The sequence below is a fragment of the Fukomys damarensis genome, unplaced genomic scaffold (assembly GCF_012274545.1).
Source record: "Fukomys damarensis isolate Sample0158 unplaced genomic scaffold, DMR_v1.0_HiC HiC_scaffold_4, whole genome shotgun sequence".
NCBI lineage: Eukaryota > Metazoa > Chordata > Mammalia > Rodentia > Bathyergidae > Fukomys > Fukomys damarensis.
The window spans coordinates 67180016-67196035 of record NW_022900916.1 but is presented as its reverse complement, the minus strand read 5'-3'; the positions used below and the strand labels follow the sequence as shown (position 1 = coordinate 67196035).

The 16020-nt window shown below is 40.7% G+C and overlaps 1 protein-coding gene across 3 annotated transcripts in view; it reads right to left on the bottom strand.

The window, feature by feature from the left end:
* LOC104868220 (ATP-dependent translocase ABCB1-like) overlaps window positions 1–16020 on the bottom strand; it is a 127207-nt gene that overhangs the window by 26931 nt on the left and 84256 nt on the right. For all 3 annotated transcript variants that reach the window (XM_010632895.3, XM_010632896.3, XM_010632894.3), the window contains 4 exons: window positions 13378–13461; window positions 7482–7685; window positions 1837–1937; window positions 415–555 (listed from right to left, as the gene is read on the bottom strand). In XM_010632895.3, the coding sequence (XP_010631197.1) occupies window positions 415–555; window positions 1837–1937; window positions 7482–7685; window positions 13378–13461 (530 nt within the window). The remainder of the gene's footprint in view (window positions 1–414; window positions 556–1836; window positions 1938–7481; window positions 7686–13377; window positions 13462–16020) is intronic.

The following is a 16020-nucleotide window of genomic DNA, read 5'->3' as shown; positions in this document are numbered from 1 at the left end:
TTCTCCTTATCTTGCGACAAGGGAAAGGGAAATTATCCTGGGACCTCCCAGGGCATGTGGAACACGGTGGTTCAGCACCATTCCCACCTTAGTTACGAAGTTAGAAAGCTCTTCGTATGGAGCCATCCTTCCTGCTCAAGGTTAGGATTCTTCCCAAATGCCAAAGCATTCTTTAGATCCCTAAGGTGAGTGACTGACCCAGCCACAGATCTGAAAAGGCTAGCCATGTATGAGGATGCACTGGGAAGAGATGTTACTGATGCACAGGCACTTCGGTGGGAACGGAAACTTAGAGGCAAAATGCCATTATCTCGGTCACAAGGTTTCACTATAGGGTTTTCTAACCAGACCAGAAGCATATTCATCCCAACTATACTTACAGAGTTAAATTGTCAATATTAACCCAATACTTACAACAGAACATTTTCATAACTCATGATTTCACGTGCCACCAAAAAGGCACTGAACCGGAAACAAGCAGCATAGGAAAAATACATCACTGCCTGGGTGAAGGAAAACGTGATTCCAAAGATGTGTGCTTTCCTCAAAGAGTTTCTGAAAAACATTTGAAAAACTTACTTCATTTTCATTTCTCAGCCCTGAAAGTGTAACTGCTCAGAGGGAACACAGAAGTAATACAGGCAAAAATGGATTTAGTTTGCAAAGAAAGAAGTTTCGCCCTCATTTTACTCACCAGCTGTTTAAATGTAGTCACGTGCCTCTACTCTGAGCCTCCGTATCTTTTATTTTTAATGAAGTAATCAATTAACTACACCTCAGTGTGGTGACATTAAAACCTCAGCCTACAAATTCTATACAGAGCTTGTAAGAAATTAAAAAATTGAAAGTTCCCTCCCTCTTACCCAAATATTGAACAGAGAATATGTTTCCTATGGTGTCAACATTCATTCTACTCATATCTACCCAACACATACAAACTTCGGGGTCCATGCTGTGTGATACCAAGGACAGGGATGTCCCCTGACCTTGAGAGTCTAGTAGTTAAGCTGAACAATCACTTACCCAATGGTAGTACCTTGTAAATTACATGGTAAAGAAATAAAGAGAAAAGAATTTACTCTGGTGGAGCTAGAAAAGGCATTATTACAAAAAACATTACTACTAAGTTTTCTCAGGGCCATGGAATTCAGTGGTGTGGTGGTCAGGGCAGGGGTGAGGGGGCAGCCCTCTGGGTTCCTTAGTCCTGCTTTAGCTGTTTCGGTTTTGCTTTTATTTTTGTCATCTAGAAGGATTTCAAATAAAAGCTTTTTCAGGGAAAGAAAAAGGCTCTACTATCTTTGAAGAAAATGTCTGAAAATCCATCAGTAAGTTCCAGCTCTGTTTTTACTAGAGAGGAAACAGTGGCTGGGCTTGCTCATGTTCACACCACTATTAAGTGCTCTGCCTGGGACACTGTGGTAAAGGAAGACATTTTCTACGGGGGAAAAGTGGAGAAAGTTGTGAAAAGTATATTCTGGGGTCACTGCTCTTCAGTGTCCCCAGACACTTTGAACCACATGTCCCATAAGAGACAGATTCCCCAACTGGCCGAATAATGTCTTTATCCAAACTGGACACAGGAAGTTGGTCTCACCACCTGCTCCATCCACTTCTCTCATGTGTTACCAGCCACTCCAGGTTCTGCCTGGAAATGTGCCTCCCCCAGCTAGGTCTGACCCCTTCTCTCCTGGTTAATTACAAGAGCTGTCCAGCTGGTTCATTTCTAGTTCCTTCTCCATTTGTACCCTATGCTCTGGACAGAGAAATCCTTCCAAAGCAAATCTGATGACTGCAAAACTTCTCATACCTTCCTTCTCACTCTTCAGTGCTCATTACCTGTACGGTATCTGCAGGCTCTGCCCATACATGTTTTCAAACTTCTGCTCCCGGGTCAGGGACACGACAGTTCGGAAGTTGTCTATTGCTTCAGTCGCGATCTGTAACAGACATTGCCCATTGCCAAGAGACACAAAGGAAAACAGGGGCAATTAGTTTGAATTCCATCAGCTAATAGAATTAGTCTTCTGATTATATACTATAAGTAATCATTTAGTGTTATCAATGGGCATCTTCTCTATAGAAAAGAAGACTAAGAAATTTATCAAATTCAGTTACAGATGTGGGAGGGAGGTCAACTAATTGAATTTTCCTGCTTGACAGTAAAAGAAGGTAAGCCTTAAAGGGATGAGGGTGCGTCCCTAAAGCCTCATAGCTTTATAACACTAACCTGAGAAGTCTGTGGTTTACAACATTTTCAGTGTTCCTCCTTCTACAAATAGTCACACTGTTAGATTTATTTTCCATGTTTTAAAAAATATTTCTAAGTTTGTCTTTATAATTGCCATTCATGACAACTCAGTATTTGGAAGATTTTGAAAAGATTTAGAAAATAATTAAAAGCTACATTTTGGTCTATTCGATATATTAGGCTATTAGGTTACAAATTGCTTTCTTTTTCCTGAACATAAACACATACACATCTTTGTTGTGTGAATGCACTGACTGGGACCTCACACATGCATAGGTAACCTCTCTGCCACTGATCTATAGCCCCAGACATTTTGTTGTTGTTGTGTTTTGTTTGATTTGAGAGAGAGAGAGAGAGACAGAGAGAGAGAGAGAGACAGAGAGAGAGAGAGAGAGAGAGAGCGCTCAGGCTGGCTTTGAGTTTGGCAATCATCCTGCCTCAGACTCCCAATTAGGTGGGATGATAGGGATTATAGGCATATGCCACCACCCCTAGCTTACTACATCTTCCACTGAATGTGGACAGAATTCCATATCAGGCTTTTTATCATTTTTTCACTTAAACAATATCAAGAGTATTTCCAAAACTCATTAGGTATACATTAATAATGGCATTCTAACATATTGAGGATGTACTCCTAAGTGAAATAAATGTCACACATGTATAAATACTGAATAGTTTCTCTGGTGTGAAAAACTATAATGGTACATAAGATCCTACTGGTATAAGTGACAATGTGAAATAGGAAGGAAAAGGGCTAAAGGTGTAGGGCAAGTGGGAAGGGTAGGGGAAAGGCAATAAGGGAGAGGAAAAAAAAAGCATGAGAAAATGAAAAATGGAAATAAAGCATTTGTTAATAGGGAAGGGAGGAGGGTGAAGGGAGGACAGGGGTATGGGGAAAAAATGAGAACCAAGACCTGTCATATAAAGGTACAAGATCCCAGTGCTGAATGTAACTGGACTGTATACCTAAAATGTACCAATAAACTCAATGAGAAAAAAAAAAATAATGGCATTCCAGTAGTCACATAATATCCCAGCCAATTAGGTACTTTTTAATGGTTGTATTTTCAATTATTTCCTTATTTAAAAATAATTTTATAGCAAACATCCTTGCACCTTAATACTTATCCATGTTGAGTGATTTTCTTAAGTTCTTACGATTGAGATTACTAGATCAAAGGAAATAAACTCCCTTTTTAAGGAACATATCACATTATCAATTTTATGAAGAAACTTTCTGCCATTCAGTTATGTCCTAATTACATGTTACTTTCTACAAGATTGTTTGATTGCTTTGTAGCCATTTGGATTCTGAGTCAAAGGATTTAGAGGATGCAAGGAATACCGGTGTCCTCATGAGATTCAGTATATGTCAGCCATGGGACCTTGGACCACCACTCTGTCTTATTTTCCTCACCGTGAAATGAACAGGATGGACTACAAGATGGTCTCTGCAGTCTAATATCTCTTTCCTGATGTTTAACCAGAAAACCTGCTGTACTCAAACTTGCCATATTCTCTTGCACCCCTCTCCTTATCCCCCTGAGAAAATTCCAAGAGTCTTATATGTGATGCACTGCTTCAGTGTGCTAACCTTGGAGGCCAATACATTACTTCAGAATCAATCATCTTCTTCCCAGAAAAAAAATCTGTAACTCCTTACTGTAATATTTTGAATATTAATGACACTGTGCTTTTTCTTTTTCACACATATTTGCCCTATATTTTGTCATATTACTCAGGTAAAGAGTCAACACCATGTGGAGAAAGAAACCTAAAGTACATTCTTAAATGAAGTTACTGGCAAAGAACAGAGGATGTACAAGGCCAGGGCCAGTGTGACCTGGACCACAAGCAGACCTTGGGGGTCAGCCCCGTCCTTCTCAGAGGCTGTGCCTTGTGGGAAATCTGCCTCCCACAGACACTGGTTGAGAAATACTAAAGCTGGTCCAAAGGATTTTCATGGAAGAACCAGAAGACAACAGGGCAGAGACTGAGGAGATGCAGGCAAGTAGAGGACGAAGTGTCTGAGATGAGGAACAACCCTGGGACCTTTCTCATCATTCACAGAGACAACTTTGGTCACCTGGGTCTGCTGAGAGCCTGAGCCAGACTTACCTGCCTGGTACTGCCCTAACTCTGGAGACCTGGAATGTCTACTGGGAGATGTTCCTTGTCTAAACATCAAGACCAGTTCTGGGTCAGTCCTGTTCTGAACTCTCAGTTTTGCCATGATCCTGATCGTGTATTGGATCAGGTCCTGCCATCAGAGGACTTGTTTTCTAGATCAAAGGAGCACAATTGTCTGAGTTTGAATTCTAACTCCCAAACTTACCAGCCGTCAGGTACTTGGGCCATGCCTGCCTGTGCTTAAGAATTAACTGAACCATAAGATGATTAAAAAAAAAAAAAAAAACCTACTTCAGGGTTGTGATAAGGGGTAAAATATTTGCAAGAATGTTTGTAGTAAATGCCACATAATTATTTATAAATAATAAGAAAAAAGAGACAAGCATGCAGACAAAAAAATATTAAGGGAGGAGGCATGACAAAAGCGAAAAAGTAGCCATCATTTAAACCATAAAAATAAATACTCAGAATTTTCCATATTGAATCCTCTCACCATATGTAACAAATTTGGCTTATCTTTCTCAATAAAGAACAGACTTAAGGCCCAGACAGCAGCAGTGTGGGTGAACAGGCCCCAGCCAGAGCCCTGCCAGACACCAGCAGCTTGGTCATACAGATCCCAGCCAAAAGCCCATCTGGAAAACACCTGCACAGGCATGCAGGCCCCAGCCAGAGGCCCACCCAGAGACCATTGTTGGCACGTGTGCACAGTCCGCAGCTAGAAGCCTTCCCAGACAGCAGTGGCTCAGCAGCCCAGACCCCAGCCAGAAGCCCACTCATCATAGCAGTGGAATGGGTACACAGACCTCAACCAGGGCCCGCCCAGATACCAGCATGCAGGACCCAGCCAAAGGCCCACCTGGAAAACAGCTGGGCAGGTAGACGGTCCCCAGCCAGAGGCCTGCCCAGATACTATCAGTAAGTGCATGCAGAAAGCAGCCAGAAGCCTGCCCAGACGAAAGTCCAGTGTGGGGATCGAGAAGGCCATCATTCTAAACCCAGATATTGGTGCAGTGGTGAGCAGCAGAGAGAAGGCCTCTTTGAGGCTTGTTGAGAATTGAAGCCCATTAGAGAAGAGTCACCTCAATAAAGACACAGGAGACTGCTCTGGTTGAAATGAGAAGACACCTAAACAAGTCTCAAAACCAGACTTCCAGATCACCTTACACAACCCCAAGGGGCAATGAGATGAAATAACCTGAAACACAACTACCTGGACTTCCTGAACTGCAATGGAAGAGAACTTGGACAAAATGAAATCAGAAATAATTTCTCAGATAACAACAGAAATTGTGTCTTTAGTGAAAGACATGATTAATAACTCTAGAGCAGACACAGATTTTAAAAAATAGAGGAGCTGAGGAACACGATGGAATTCCAGCATAGGAAACAAATGGTGCCGGGATTTAGCTTGGTGGTTCTGCTGCCTGCCTCACAAGCACAAGGTCCAGAGTTCAATCCCCAGTACCCCCCCAAAAAAAAATTTAAAAAAAGGAAACAAATGGAATCCATAAAACACATGCAAATAGATTTCCAGGAGATTAAAAACCCCATTGAAAGTTCATGCAGCAGAAAGAGCCTATGTGAGGATAGAATATCAGATATAGAAGATAGGATTATGATTAGTGACCAGAAAAAGAAAAATTATAAAAATAGCAAGGGACCATGAGAAATGAATCCAGCAGCTTCTAGATGATGCAAAAAACAATAAAACACTGATTGGAGCCATTGAAGAGACAGGAGACTGCAAATGACATTAAAAAAAAATGTTGACAAAGTAATGGCAGAAAACTTCCCAAGCAGGGGAAAAGAATTTGACATACAGATAAGTGACACATGTAGGATGCCACACTTAGGCATAAAGCAGTCAAGATTCTAGAAACCCAACAGATGAACAAAATTCTACAAGCAGTTACAGAAAAGAAACAAATCACGAGATTCTAGCAAGCAGCAGTGTGGACCAGACCGGCACGGCTACAGGCAGATCCCAGACAGGGCCCTGCCTCAAATGGAGCAGCTCGGGCACACAAGCTCAAGCCAAAGGGCTGCAGCCAGAGGCTCGCCCTGTTAACATCGGTAAGTGCATGGAGATCCAAGCCTGAAGCCTGCTCAGACACTAGGGTCAGAGGTGCACAGACCCCAAGCAAAAGCCCTCCCAGAAAATAGTACATAGCAGGTCAGGCCCTAGCCAGAGGCATGCCTAGATACCATCCCAGGTGTGCACAGGCCCCAGCCCATCAACTGGAGACTGGATAAAGACAATGTGTCTTTTTTTATATAAAATGAAATACTACTCAGCCATAAAGAATGAGAAACTAGAGATATTTATAGCTAAATGGATACACATTGAGGAGATACTCTTAAGTGAAATAAATGGGACACTGAATGTATCCTAATACTGAAAAAACTGTGCAAATACCAAAAAAATTTATATATATCTATATATAGATCTATATATCTGTTGTGAGAAACTGAAAGTGTAAATAAGGATCAAAATGTATAACAGATAATGTGAAACAGGAAGAAAACGCCCAAAGGGGAAGGGGAAATGGGAGGCACAGGGGAAAGGGAAGAAGGGAAAGGAATAAATATGGAAATAAAATGGAAACAAAGTTTTCATTAATGGGGTGGAGGGGTTGAAGAGAGGGCAGGGTGTGTGAAAAATAATAAGAACCAAGACACATTATGTAAAGGCACAAATTCCCAATGATGACTGTCATCATATTGTACACCTAAAATGTACCAATAAACTTAATGAATAAAATAAAAAAGCAGATTTATGCTTTCTTGAAAGAAACAAAGCAGTAGAAGGAAAGGGAACAGGTAGAGAGGGAAAAGGAGGAAAGAAAGGAAATCAGTAATGCACTGAAGCAACAGGGAAGAGACAGAAGAAAGAAGACTGTGTATAAAATAATTTTAAACCAGAAAAGCCTATTAAAAGCTGTGGTCAGTCCTTGAGCCTAGGAATGTGTTTGCTCCATTTTCTAATCTGTGGGATAAGTGTAAACAGTATGGCTCAGAGCACAGTAAGTGGCAGGCAGTAATAAAGCAACACTGATTTTTTTTACTTAGATAAGCAATTATATTTTCTTTGACTTACCCTTCCAGAAACTTCCAGCTCTTTCTTATCTTTTCGTGCTTGTCCAGACAACATTTTCATCTCAATGACTCCTGCTATTACAATGATGGGTACAACTGCTAAGAGTAAAAGTGTCAACTGCCAGCCATAGATCAAAGAAATAATAATTCCTGTCCCAAGATTTGCTAAGTTCTGGGTAAGTACAGCAAGCCTGGAACCAATAGCCTGAAAAACAAAATGAATTACAGGCACATGCTTGTATTATATATAAAGTCTATGCTTACATATTCTTTTGTATTAGTACTTATTTGAAGACATAATGTTTATATTCTTGTGGGAAATTATTACATGCACACAATACACCATAATTCATTTATTTCATTTTTTTCACCCCTTTTCTGTCTCTTTCCCCTCCATCCATCTCTTGATTCCCTTCATCTTTTGTACATATCTGTAAATGTAGAATGTTTAAATTCCTTGTATGGAGTTGGTACATGGGCACAACACATCTTAGGAATTGTGACAGCTCCTTTTCCTGAAAATACATTATCTTCTCACTTTTAAAAGGAAATATTTATATGTAGGTTGTTTAATGGTCTTCTGTATGTTGTTGTTGTTGTTGCTGTTGTTGTTTTTGGTACTGGGGATCAAACTCAGGAACTTGCTCTTGCGAGGCAGGTGGCGGCACTACTGAGCTAAATCCCCAGCTAATGGTTTTCTAAAATAAGGATTTCCATGACTTCTCGATAAAAGAAGTATAGTAGTCCAGAATTTGATTACATTTTTTTCTAATTTTAACATCAAGAAAACATTTTTTTTCCTGGTACCAGGGATCAAACTCAGGACCTTGAGCTTGCAAGGCAGGCACAGTGCCACTGAGCTAAATCCCAGCCCAAGACAACATTTATTAATCAAAGCATGATCAATACAGCAGGTTCTGCCAGACAGCAAGATAAAGTCTGATAATTACATTAAACAGATAGATGTAGGGCTGAGAATTTAGCTCAGTGGTTTCACTGTCTGCCTTACAAGTGCAAGGTCCTGAGTTCATCCCCAGTACCAATAAAATAAAATAAACATATGTAAATTTCCAATGTTAGATCTATAACGACTTATAATTTAAGGATACAAGTTTTTATTATGGATATTCAAATACATCAAGACCTATTTGAGACACTTATTATGTTTATTTAACCTATAATTGATTTGGAAAAATTAAGCATGCACCAGACCTTTCCCTTTAATACCAGAAGAAGCCTGACCACAACTTTCAGCAGTATGCAGTGATTTCCAATTCTACAACCAGAAGTCAATCTACAAAGTCAATTTTGTCCACTACTATATATTTCTGTCCATCACATATCTTCTGCCCTGGGAAGAGCATACACCTTCTAGCCCTGCTGTGGACCTCAAACCTGCTTTGTCTGAAAGTGGCCAATGTTGTTTTCTATCCTGAAAATTTCTTCTGCCCACTAAGGCTGTTCCAGATAAAGATGATGAAGCACAATCTAGGATAGTCACCACTGTCTTTGTGACTCTGAACAAATCTCTAACACTGAAAATGAGCAGCTGCATTGATTAATATGCAAAGCTATCTAAGGAAGAAGCCTTTATAATCCCCTACATCAGTACCCACAAAATCAAGGGATACCTTAAATACTTAGGGGAGGAAAGGTGGTACAACCTTAATTAGCCTTTACATACAATGAAAACCATACCAGACCTTTTTGCAGGGCCAAAGAAGATAGTGTAAGTCATAAAGCACATTAATTTTTATTTGATGCAATTATTGAGTCTATATGAAAGTGATGCTTTGCAAAACTTGGCACAAGCCAATGAGTGGGTGAGTCTGCAAAGTCAGCTCTCTGTTCTACACGTTTCATGTGAAGGTCAAAGGATGCAAAGTGGGGAATCTGCAGCACAAATGAGGCTAGTTGCTTCTGTTCTCAGATCTGTGTGCCCTTCTGATTTCCGACATCAGCTGCTGACTGAAACACTCAGAACATCCCCCAAGTTTACAGTGGAGGAATTACCATGGCGTTAACCTTCACAAATATGGGTATCCAGCTTCCGATGATAGTCAAAGACCACAAAAAGGAGAGAAATGAAAGATAATTGATTCTTCTTAACATATAGGAAAACTGAACTGAAAAGATCTAGGACTTTAGGTTGTGGGGAAATTAAACCTATTAGCCACATCTGCTTTAGAGCCTTGGATGACACTGTTCTGAGGACCAATGGCCTACTGCTGTTTCTTCGTCTCTTGCCATTTTCCTTCTTTCTCAAAAAATGATCAAAGCACTTAAACTCTAACTTAAAGACATTTATAGTCATTGGAATAAAAATCTGTTTTCTAACTCCCTGGTGGGGCCTTCACAGCGCTAGGTGGAAACGCTTTTAAGAAGCAAGTGAAAAGTAGAAGGTCAACACCAGCAGGTAGCTAATGACTGGTGGTTGTCCACCAGGGGCCTCACCACCAGTACAGTGGAAAGGATTCTCCAAAACTTTTACAAGTACAAGAAAGCACTTCAGCTTAAGACAAGTCAGAACTTTGGGAACTAAAGGGGAGAAAAAAACAGCGATGCAGAATGCACAAGCCACATCTGCTTGGGGTCCTGCTGCAAGGGACGGGGTTCGTGTTCACTCTGAGATTGTGCCCTCCACATCAGAGGCGCAGAGCTATGTGCACCCATTAGAGTACATGGGCATGTGTGACAGGGTGTCTGTAAACGGTACACTAATGACAGGGCGATGCAGCCTAATAGTGATATCTATAATTTAGAAGCCTCAATTTGTCTACAGTGATCATTGCCACGCCTGGCCTCAATGAGGCCTTTGAAAGCAAACAGGCTATTCTCAGTAAACAGGACAGATGTCCATAAAGAAAACTGAGGACTGAGTATACAATCTCCCTAGAACCAAGAAATCCAGTGATTTTCTATACGCGCACACTGTCCTTGGGCCCTCAGACATAAACATTCCTCATATTATAGATCCCTTTTCAAGCTCTGTGTAAGCCTAACTCCCTTCCCAGATAGCTGTTCTCTCTCCCCCACTCCCCCTGTCTTTCCCTCCTTCCCTCCTCTCCTTCTCTCCTCTCCGTCTCCTTCTCCCTCTCCGTCCCTCTCTCTCTCCATCTACACACGAATGGAATAAACTCAGCTCTTTCTGGCCAGCAGCTAAAATCTGGCCCCTGATTTCAGTCTGTTTACACCGAGACTGGAATAAAGTTTTTTTTCCTCACAAAGCCTGTCTCCAAATGGCCTCACATAGGCCCTTTATATCACCACCCCTACAAAATGTTCTTCAGGGGACCTAGTACAATGGACTTCTCTTGAGCTCATCTGTGGATCCTCCAAATGATTTAAATTACAATAGAACGCAAGCTAACACTTTTTGTGCTGGGGATTTAATTCAGGGCCTCAAACTTGCTAGGCAAGTGCTCTACGAATGAGCTATCCCTTCTCTCAAAGTAATATTTCACTGTGCTCTTCCACCTACCATCCCATTTTGCTGCCCCACTTCACAGAATATCTTTCATCATGTGTCTGACGGTGTACCTTTCTGTTCGCATCTCTTGAGCAACCAAGCTTTTGCACACCTCCGCATCACTCACTGTACCATATGAAAGTTCAATCATCTTATAAGCAATAAGCTTATAAGGATTTGATACTCTAGCTTGTTGGTTCCACAAGATAACTTTCTTAGCTTTGTTTCTACTATACTGCTCTTCTCCTTCACTTGCCAATCCTTCATTCTCATGACCCTAAACTCAGGACTAGGATTTCCTATCCACAAATACTGCATGAGAGTGGATTCAGTGCCTTATCTTTCTTTTTCCAGCTTCTTATCTTTAAAGGCCACAACAGTGCTGAAGAAAAATCTCCAAATATGTATTTCCAGAGGACATGTCTCTCCTGAGCTCCAGTCGTATAAAACCACATGCTTTCTGGAAATTTCCGCATAGATGTCTACCACAGGCGTCACAATTTAGCTCTCCATCTGCCCACAATCCTGTTTCTCCAATGGGCGTCCCAAACGCATTAAAAGTGAACTCAATTTTGCCAATTGTGATGGTCAAAATTTTTGAAATCATTTTAAAGTTGCCTATCTCTCTTTTCCTTCATCTAATTCAACCAAAAATGTTGTAAGCCATACTTTTAAATTATATCCAGAAGTTTTTGTATTTCATCATCTTTAGTATGGCCACAATATTCTAAGTCACAATTGCCCCTTTCCTAGATTATTGTAATGGCTTCCTTACTTCTATTCCTTGTTTCCTCTGGCCTATTTCAATAGCAGAGAGTGATCCTTTTAAAATTTACCAACTAGAGGCCTGGGATTTAGCTCAGTGGCACTGCACCTGCGTCAAAAGTGTGAGGTCCTGAGTTTGATACCCGGTACCAAAAAGAAAGAAAAAAATGACCATCTAGAGCCAGGAGTGGTGGCGCATGCTTGCAATCCCAGCATTCAGGAGGCTGAGGCAAGAGGATCACTGCAACTTGGAGGCCAGCCTGGGATACACAGTGAGTTCAAGCCTGAACTACACAGTAAGGCTCTGTCTCAAAATAATAAATAAATAAAATAAAATAATCTATTATCTACTTCTAGGTGCAATGCTGACCACGATTACAACTCTCCCTTGCTCACTGTTATTCAGAGGCTATAACCTATTCCACTTGGGGAACAGCTGAGTGGTGGTCACCACCAAGGCCTTCGTATTCACTAACTTTCTGATTATCACATTCTCTGCAGGCACCTTCAGGTCTTTTGCTGCCATCACCATACCACTGGGGCCTTCCTTGCATGACCACCAGCCAGTCCCAGCCACATATCCTGCCTCTACTCTTTGCATGGCACTTTATGACAATCTGACCAACCGTGGAGACTCCCCACCAAGACACAATCTTTGTTTCTTTTAAAGAAGTTCAGGACCAGAGAGAGGGAAGTAAAAAAAATAAAATAAGATGTGCTGTGTAAACGTACCAACTCCCCGTGACGAATGTAATAACCATGTACTACAAACATGTTAAGAAAAATGTGTTAAATTATTTTTCAAAAAAAGTTCAAAGTTATTTTCAGCAGTGTTCACTTTGGTTTTATACGACTGTATCTAAATGTTGATTTTTCTGAATGTGTTTGCTTTAAACAGAGAACTGTGTTAAAACAATAATTTTTAAGATTCACATTGCAATTTTGCAGCTGAGTGCTTCACAACTTATTCTTACAGAAGTTCCATCTATTGTGTAGAAGAATTATTAGTATATTACTGTCTTACAGGAAGTCTAGAATATAAAGATTAATATGGTTCAGAATAAGGGAAGAACAGCAAAGGTCACATTTTTTTTTTCAATTCCTCATCATTTTGAACATTTTTGCCAGGAAAAGTTGTAGAAAAAATTGTCACTTCAATTAAAAGTCATGATATAAGATTCAAGGCATTATTTTTTTTCCAACTTTGTTTTAATTTTTCAGGTTTTTCACTTGTTTCAACCAGTTTTTTAAAATCTTTTTTTTTTTCTTTTCTTCTGAAATTCACTGTCCTAGCATGGGGCTTCTGTAGCCAACTACACACATCTTCTTCCAGGAGCAATTATAATTTTTTGTTGATTGAACACTGTAATAGCCTGATCCTGAATGAGATGCTGAAAAATACTTCTTTTGCAAATTAACTGTTCTTCTATATGCATTTTGGAAATACTACTAGTAACAGAAATGTGGGGAAAATGTCTACATGGTATCTACACAGTATTAGAGCATATAATGTTTAAATAGCCAACAGTTTTCTATAAAGCATGTGTCATTTGTGGGTTAGATGTCTATTTAATATTTTCTTAATGATAATAACTAAAAAAAGTCATTACCCTGAGGTTCAAAATGGAATGGATACAACTGAAAACAGAAAGGAGGCACGTACCCCTTTCACTTGAGCAGCATCATTGGCGAGCCTGGTAGTCAAAGCCCCAGTGCTGTTTTTATGATCATCAAACCAGCTCACATCCTGTGGCACAGAAGAGATTTTACCATAAACCCTCCAGGAGGATAACAAAAGATCAGTCTTGCATATCAATTATATTCCCTGCAATTGGCATTCAGAAGCTTATGTTCAATAGACAAGAAAGAGACAATACACAAACGCATCAATATATCATTTCATTTGTTAAATATGTTTTGAAAGATGGAAGATGGTGGAGCAGTGAGCAGTGAAACCAGCCTCTTGGAGACTGGGAGATCAGACGGGAATACAGCAACAGGGGGAAGACAAGGAGAGAGGTGGATTCCCCAAGAACCAGGAAAGCTCTGAAAGGTGAAATGGAGTCCAAGGGGAGCCCAGCGCAATTTCTAGTGTTAGAACAGTGAACACCACCAACAAATTTACTGTTTTCATAAGGCTTAGGTTCTAGAAGCAGAAGACATAAACACACACATATCATCTCAGATGATAATAAATTCTATAAAGGAAAACAGCAAGGTTGCCTACCAAAGTGCTATAACTCACTATAGCAAAGGAGTAAGGGGAGAAGCTGTTTTAGGAAACGGAGAGGTCAGAGAAGGCCGGTGTGAAGTGACAACTGAGCAGAGACATGAAAAACAAAACAAGACATGAGAATAAGGGGAAGAAAGAAAGCACGCTCAAAGGCTCAGAACCTAGGACACACTTGATCTTTCAAACACTACAGCAAGAAAGCCTTACCCATGTCAGGAGCCAAAGGGGAAACTTTTTTTTTTTCAGCTTTGAGTTTACTGGTACATTTTAGGGATACAGTACAGTTACATTCATTGTTGGGATCTTGTACCTCTACATGACAAGTCTTGGTCCTCATTTTTTCCCCTTACCCCTGCCCTCCCTTCTCCCCCTCCTCCCCTCTCCAAGGGGAAACTTTTTGTAAAGTTAAAAAAGCTGCTTTTTCTGGAGAGATTTCTATCCTTACGTGGTACCCTGACCCTCTTTCCCTACATATCAGCGGTGAGCCACTAGGCTCAGAGGAGACTGTGAAGGATGAAGCATAGGACAGAGGTTCTGGGAGACTGGGTGGTGCATGTCGTGTACAGACTTTAGATAGCTACAAAGATTCCAGACTTTACCCTGAGGAATATGGGTAGCAGGTTTTGAGTACAAAAGATATGATTTGACTTTTATTTCAGAGAAATGATCCTGGCATTATAGGTGAACCTACCAGACTGGGATGAGGATAAAAGCAATGAAACCAGACATGAAGCTATTGTAGGAAGACAGACACAGAGAGAGGAGTCATCAAGGTTTCTGGCCTCAACAAATGCTAGAGGGGTACTCTAATTTCTGATATGGGCAAAGAGTAGATAAGGAGTGAGCATGGTGGGTTCAAGCTTGAAAATACTGAAGTGTGAAAGACTTATTAGACATCCAAACAGAGAAGGTGCACAAGTAGGTAACTGTAGCTCAGGGCAGACTAAATGAATCCGGCAAAAAACAAATCAACAGAAGCAAGGTGGATTAGAATGTAATATTCAACATAAAATAGGATTTTCTTTGTAAAACTACTTATATTTTTATACAAATACAAGATTACAAATTTGAATTAAGAACTGATGTCATCACAAATGTCTGGTCTCTAAGAAGCTACCTGAACTGTTGATTTGTATTAAAACAGTAGCTATCATTTTTATCTAGAACATTTGAGAAAAAACAAAGTGCTATAATTCACTGTAGCAAATATCACTTTGCTTTCTAGTCATCTCACAAGCTTCAGTGCTTTCCCCCGGGACGAGACTTCCTCGAAGACAGAAACCATCCAATGCTCAGTACTAGGCCCTCAGGTATGTTTGTCCCACTTAACTAGTGGTGGAAAAGCATCCTGTACTTTGTCCCCTCAGCTCTCAAGACACACTAGATCTGTGAGTTGGCTTGTGAGGCCGCAGGGCACTGGCTGTGGGGCGAAGACAACCTTGAGCCTGAGTGGAATCTTGTCCATGTAAGAGATTTGGCCTGAGGCACCAAGGGCGGGAGACCTCATCAAATAATGCCCTCCCTCGGCAGACTTAATCCCAGCTCTGCATCTTTAGCAATTAGCTCACATTCATGCGTCTTTCTAAGCGATGGTGGGAGGAGCAGGAAAGGACCATGCAGCCAAAGGCAGCTGGGAAGACATGAACATCCTGTGGAAATCCTAACAGGACAAACAGGCTTCTCACCAGGGTTCCAGAATCACAGTGGAAGCAGGATCCTACAGCACCATTTCAGTCGATGGCAAGTGATTAGAGATTTTAAAAAGAAAGTTATTTAAAAACCCAATATTTTCAGGATACTAAACAAATATCCCTTTTAATGGGGCTTCTCTGGGCTACATTCGCCCAAGCCCCATCCCCCTTTTTAAAAAAAACATTCACACTGAACTACTGTTAGGGTCATGAATGTGAGAGTGCAGAAGGTGAGAAGCATTCCACTGACCTACTGTCCGCTGGAGCTGGTGTGTTATTCGACTATTCAAAGACACCGGAAGTAAGAAATGGGCATGGTGATGTTTGGATTTGCGGAATGGAAGAGTACAGAGGGCAACTATGGTGGGCAAGAAACAGGATG